Source organism: Falco punctatus (genome assembly GCF_963210335.1).
Source record: "Falco punctatus genome assembly, chromosome: 13".
NCBI classification, from domain to species: Eukaryota; Metazoa; Chordata; class Aves; order Falconiformes; family Falconidae; genus Falco; species Falco punctatus.
The window spans coordinates 12,282,398-12,288,616 of record NC_137593.1 but is presented as its reverse complement, the minus strand read 5'-3'; the positions used below and the strand labels follow the sequence as shown (position 1 = coordinate 12,288,616).

Sequence of the window (6,219 nt, the reverse complement as noted above, 5' to 3'; positions counted from 1 at the left end):
CTACTCCCCTGTCTGTGCGTTGTCATGAGTGTTCAGTCTTCATATTGCTGCTCCAAGGGATGGTCAATGGAAGGGTTAAATGTCCAGACATTCTTTGGATGTGGGTGCTCAGAGGGCTGGGACAGCTGGCCCACCGCTGGCCAGATTAAAGGCAGCAGCTCTGGGAAGTATATTTATCAGTTACTGGAGCAATGACTTCAACATTTGTATTGCTGTTATGACTCATGGCTCAGCCCTTCCAATGCCAGAGCATCTCTTGTGCATTGACCATCATCCTTGCCATGAGAAAATGACACCAAGGGAAACTGAGGTAGGGGACATGAGGCCCCTGCCATGGATACCACACTGGGTGTGAGGTGTCTGAGGCAAGGCACACATCCAGCTGTGGCTGTGGGGACCTGGGGGTTTCTTCAGCAGTAACAGGGTGTGCACCAACACACAGCAATGCTCTGAGATTTTTCTGGTTTGCTTTTTTGGGGTTTTTTTTTCTGTCCAGGGAAGCAAGGTCCTGCAAACAAACTGTTGATTGAACTCAGCCAGCTCATGTTATCTGTGCTCAGGAGCATGGCACAGCGTGCAGTCCCCTCCAACGCCACGGATTTGCTATCATCCCCTGCCACCCGCGTAATCACTTCAGTCACGCCACACTCTGTCCCCGCTGCAATTTCATGGCTGCTTGGTCAAGGGGAAATCACAGCGATTTGGCCTTGTCTGAAAGCATCACAGCTGTGCACTGCCTTTCAAAAGGACACTGGTTTGCACATAGATGGATTGGCCATGGTGGGACCCTTATAGGGTACAGTGCTCCCCAGTGACATGCTTGCCAGCAAGAAAAGTGCTTGGATGAGGAAAGGGTCTGGGTCTGGGTGCGTGGGGGGATGGAAAACAGACCCCTACCTATACCAAGAACTCCCCTGGACTGGGGAGGGCATGAGGCATCAGGCAGTGAGGCAGGACCGTAGGCTTCAAAGCCTGTCCCCGCCTCAGCTTTCCTCTGGACTACTCCAAAAAAATTCAGAAGTCTTTTTCTCCCGAAGGTGTCAAAGAGATGCTTTGTGGATACCAAATGCCTAAACCCTTCACGAGTCTTGTGCTTGTCTTTCAGTGTGGCATAGGCACAGCCAAGCCTGTATCCTGTCATGGTGAATGATGCTTCAGCACCTCAAACCTCACATTCTCAAAAGCACTTAGGGGCTTCCCTTCCAGTGAAATACAAAGGGGATCAATGCCAAAGCACCCATCAAAGTCAGGACCAGCACACATGGTTAAATACCAGCACAAAGTCACAGGTCTGGGAGCTGTCAGGAGCCAGTGACACAGTGGCTGGGACCCAGCAGCAGAAAAAGATAAATTTGACTGGGTCAACGTATGACACAACATCCCGATTTCTCTGGTTTTGTTTCAGTGTTATATGCATTTACAGTTTTTTTCTGTTAACTGTTTTGGGCTCCCCCAAGCATTCTCCAGTCTCAGCAGAGGAGGGAATGACAGGTTGCTGAAACAGTCCCTATCACCTCATATCAGTCATGAACGCGCTGTGATAGTCAGGGTACATCCCGTGACTGCTGTCTCATGGTGTGCACATAGGGGCAGAGGATGGGGCTGAAAAGGGGAAAAAGGACTCAATATTTCCATCCACAGCATAATGGATCTGATTTTCTCTTGCAGCCAAATGAAGCATCGATTTATTGCGAATAGCCACTGGGCTGTGCTGATAGTGCACTAGATATTTTTTTTTTTTTTAGGTACCTTCTAGCGGATGCTGTGTGCTACCTCAGCATCACCTCTGTGAAGGGCTGTGGGTGAGTCTTACCGCAGGACAAGTGCCAGAGGAGGGCCATCACGGCCCAGGGGACAGCTGGGTGCCACTCACCTGTCCCCCAAAGCCTCTAAAATTCTCCTCACCCAGCCCACAGGGCAGAACCACCCCTGGGAGCCATCTGCAAGGAGCAGTTCTGAAGGCGCCCCGGCGCCCAGCGCTGCCCCGCCCGGGCCGCTGTCCCCGCCGGCGTCCCCAGCCAGAGGCTCAAGTGCCATCTAGTGGCATGCGGGGCCCCGTGGGACACACGGACGTCCCCAGCTGCCGGGCAGCAAGCGCTCCGCTGCCCTCCGCCTCTGCGCCCGCTGCCTCCAGGCTGCTCTCCCTGCTTCTTCCTGGAGGCAACCTTTGCCACCACTCTGCTGCCTCTCTTTCCCACATGTGTGGCCTCCTTTCCGCATTTCCATCGTCCTTCTTTTCCCCGTTGTCACACATCCCCCTTTTTCCATGCCCGTACATCCTCCCTTTCCTCCTGTCCAGGTCTGGGCTGTGGTCTCCACCTGGGACTGTCACAGCGTACCGTGCAGCAGACTCCAAGGACAGGGGTCTGCAAACCTGCTGAAGGACCTGTCTCCTCCAAGGCTCACAAAGCAGAGAGGCGGCTTTGCAACAGAACTATCTGCCCTGTTCAGACTTCTGAGTGTCTCTTTTATCACCTCTGTGCCCTGTCCCCCAGTGACATCCCCAAGATGGGACTTGCTGCCTTCCTAGCACTGCAGCTGCAAAGACAACCTGCAGCAGGGTGCTATGGGCACCACCAGCAGCTCCCCAAGGACGGCTTTGGTGGGATCTCGTCAGTGGTAAGAGCCACGAGGGGGCTCCAGGAATCTATCTGAGCTGGAGGAGAGATGCCAGGAACAGAGCTTGCATCTCCTGGAAGATGGAGGAGAGATGCTAGGAGCAGAGCTCACATCTTATGGAGGATGGTGCCTCCTCCAGTATCGAGGGTGGAGAGGAGCAGGAGAGATGTCACAGCTCTATCAAGGAGCAGGATCTGCTAGAACTTTTGTCCCTGTCACATACATCACGACAAGGAGCAGTGCACATGTTGCAATGTGCCAAATACAGGGCCTGAGAGGCGCTGTGGTGTGGGCTGTGCTGGCCCAGGGGGCAGCAGGGTCACAAGCTCTTGCAGGATACTAGTGTTCAGCGTGTGATCTTTTACACCAGCTGTATATTCATCCCACAGTCTTATTCCTGCAGGTCCATATTTGTTCCTCACAGCTCTTTTATTCCTGTCTGACTCCACTGAGTGCAGGGGTATTATTTCCAGGAGGTGAATTTGACCCCAGCATTAAAGAAATGCTCTGGATAACACTGCTGAGCTCACTCCTCAGCTAGCATCATGGACATGCAGAAGTAACTCCAGAGCTGACCTCTTCAGGTATAGGAGACACCAGTGAGAAAGCGGGTCCAGGTTTGTCTGGTCTTTCGCAGTCTAACTCCATTGTCTCATCAGCACTTGGGGAAGAAAACACACCTCATTAAAGACTCAGCATGCCCATCCCTGTCACTGCATGGTGAGGCCTCAGATAACATTTTAGCAAATCCCCCAGTACGGTGGGGACAAGAGTCAACACCCCTGGCATCACTAAGGTAGCTATGTGTTAGCTGGATGTTTTAGGTAAAGAGCAGGTACATGAGACAAGGTGACCCATGCTTGGCACCCTGCCTGGCCAGCACCAGATCCTCCTCTCAAGTGACCATTTTTTGCCTTTCCTCTTGGTGGGCACTTCACACAGCCATGTGAGTGGCCAGGCCCGGCCACAGCAGACCCTCCTCTCAGACAGGTGGGAATAACACTGGAGAAGGTATTGAAGACAGAGCAGATTCTCCAACACCTTCCCTTAGCAGGCTCCTGTCCGTCGCCCCGCCAGTGGACTCTGCAGCACAGAGTTTATGTCGCTTGGAGGCTGGGGACAACCTGGAGCGCCAAGCCTGCACAGCTGCCGGGGGGCACCGTGGCCCAGTGGGAAGCGCCCTGCACAGCAGCCCCTGACGATGCAGAATCCATTGGGGGTGATCTGCTGTAACTGAGCAAAGCAATGCAATTACTCAGGCCATCTAATCAGGGCTCCAATAGGACTGGTTTGGAGACCTGAGCCACTTAGTAGAGGACTGGGGCACTGCAGGTGCTGGGACTGGGGACGGGAGCAGGAGGGAACGGGGATGCATGAGGCTGCAGATAGCATTAGACACTTGGGGACAGCAGAAATGAGGTTGTGGTCATTTGGCTGCTGCCCCTCAATTTTCTTGAAGAGCCCACACTGTCTTAGGTCAGATTTGGCCAGGAAAACCTTGATCCCTGAGCTGGTCAGTGTGAGCATGTAGGGAGCTATGATTCTGCACACCAAGGTGTTTGGGAGGCTGGTGGGTGGAGACAAGCACTGGGACAAAGAAGACCCGCAGTGTGTGGCAGTCTGGCAGGGAAATCAGCTCAGGGGCCTGCTGATGGGATTCACAGTAACATGCTTCTTGGGCATCCTCTCCCGCCCTCCAAAGCCTACCAGGGTCAGTGTATGCCTTAAGTCCATGTTACACCCAGCAACATGGTCCAAAACCGTGCGGAGCTTCTGTTGCTGCTACAAGTGTCCCAGTGCAGCCTTGCAGTGTAAACAGACTTTGATCCCAGTGACCTGGCTTTAAAGAGGCATCAGCAGGCAAAGAAAACATCACTTCAGAATAAAGTTGCCCCTGAATTAGAGCTGTTCCAAAAAGCTATAGAAGCCTGTCATGATGGAAAAATGAGTGTATGAAGGACCCACCCTGCAGAACAGGCAGGGAAAAAATAGATCACGATGTATTCAGGGCTCAGACAAGACCACACTTGCCTGCAAAAAGAAAGCCTTGCATTTGACACATTGCTTACATATTAATTAGTTTGATCAGCTCGCCTGGGTGTGTTAGCATGAGTGAAAGCTCATGTCTGTACAGTTAAGAGCTGTTAAAACTTCCCAAATTGAGCTACAAATAATGGCAGACTGAGATCTTCCCTTTGCCCAGAGCCTTTCTGCTGTTTTTTCTAGTGCTTTTCCACTCATATTTTTCTGTTTCACTCCACTGTGTCTCCTAGGTACCATTTCTTCTCCAGCGCAGAACCAGAGACCCACAGGAGCAAGAGCAGCAGCTTCTGCGCAGGAAGCCAAGGAACCACCACCCCACACACACAGCAAAAAGACATGGAATGGAAAAAGAGGAAAACTCTTCCTCACTCTGTCCCCTTCTCTCCCTGCTTCTCCGGGATTGCTGGAGGGGCAAAGCCGCTGCAGAGGCTGGAGTTAACATCGCCCCTTTAACGGCAGCGCCGCAGCCTGACATCAGCGAGCTGGGGAGTCCGGGGAGGGCTGGGAGCTGCCGCTCCAGGAGTGGTGCCAACACATCCCTGTTTCCCTGCCTCTGCCCCGCTCTTGTTTGTGTGTGCCTTTTAACATGCCGCATATGTATCCGTGCCTGCCAGTGGATGTCTGCAGGGTTTACATTAACCAGCTCAAGCTGAAGTTGGTAAACAGCTATTAAAGTTTTGCTCTTCGTGTCTCCAAGGGTGTCATTTCTAGACGAGGGAGTCACTTGCATCCTTTGACTTGCTACGGGCTGTTCTCGCGTTTGCAGCTTAAACAGATCTTCTTCCCACTCAGCTCTGCAGACCGAGAGAGGTTTGTGCCTGGCACAGGGAGGGGAAATGAATCTCCTGTAGCTTAGCGGGGAGTGCTCATGTTTTTACCTGTTTCCTCGACCAGAGGGAGTCAGGCTCAAAACCCGCAACTTCAGCGTTTAAAGTTTTTGCTCCCAAGCACAGTCTGCATCTAAAACTGCTCTTTTGCCCTGGCACAAAATGCTGAACCCAGCAGTTCCTCAGTTCTGCAGGAGGCTGCAAACTGGGTCTTGATTTTATTTGGACAGTCACACTCGAAAGTTTCTTGGAAACCAGATCCCCGTCCCAAACGCTGAACGGCACCGAGTGGAGAAGCCGAAAGCAAGTCCCGAGCACCGACCCCAGCTGCAGCACCACCACTACAGCTATTTATGCTCGCACAGGTTTTTGTTTTTTTTTTCACACGTTCTTGCCTTCTGTTTTTACTGGAGCCTCCGACCTATTGAGAGGCAAATTTTAGCCATCTGGCAAAGCAGGCAGGAGGAGGAGGGGGGAGAGAAAACACAATGTGCATGGGCACACACACACACACACACAAAACTCTGGAGATTAGGGAAGACAAAAACTTCGCTGAATGCCGCCGCCGGTGCTGCGCGCAGGGGCAGCCCCGCGGCGGGAGCGGCGGGCGGGCGGGAGGACGGCTCCGTGCGGGCAGGTCTGCCTGCCTGCCTGCCTGTGGGGATGTGGGGAACGGCTGCAGGCAGGGGAAGGCGTGACCTGCATGGAAAATGCCAGACAACTCCAGACG

The 6,219-nt window shown here is 53.0% G+C and overlaps 1 protein-coding gene across 1 annotated transcript in view; it reads left to right on the top strand.

The window, feature by feature from the left end:
• The first annotated feature begins 2,315 nt into the window (after positions 1–2,315).
• LOC308072449 (mannan-binding lectin serine protease 1-like) overlaps positions 2,316–6,219 on the top strand; it is a 44,409-nt gene continuing 40,505 nt past the window's right edge. The window contains 1 exon segment of the mRNA XM_080409343.1: positions 2,316–6,219. Within this exon segment, the coding sequence (XP_080265469.1) occupies positions 6,200–6,219 (20 nt within the window). The 5' untranslated portion in view covers positions 2,316–6,199.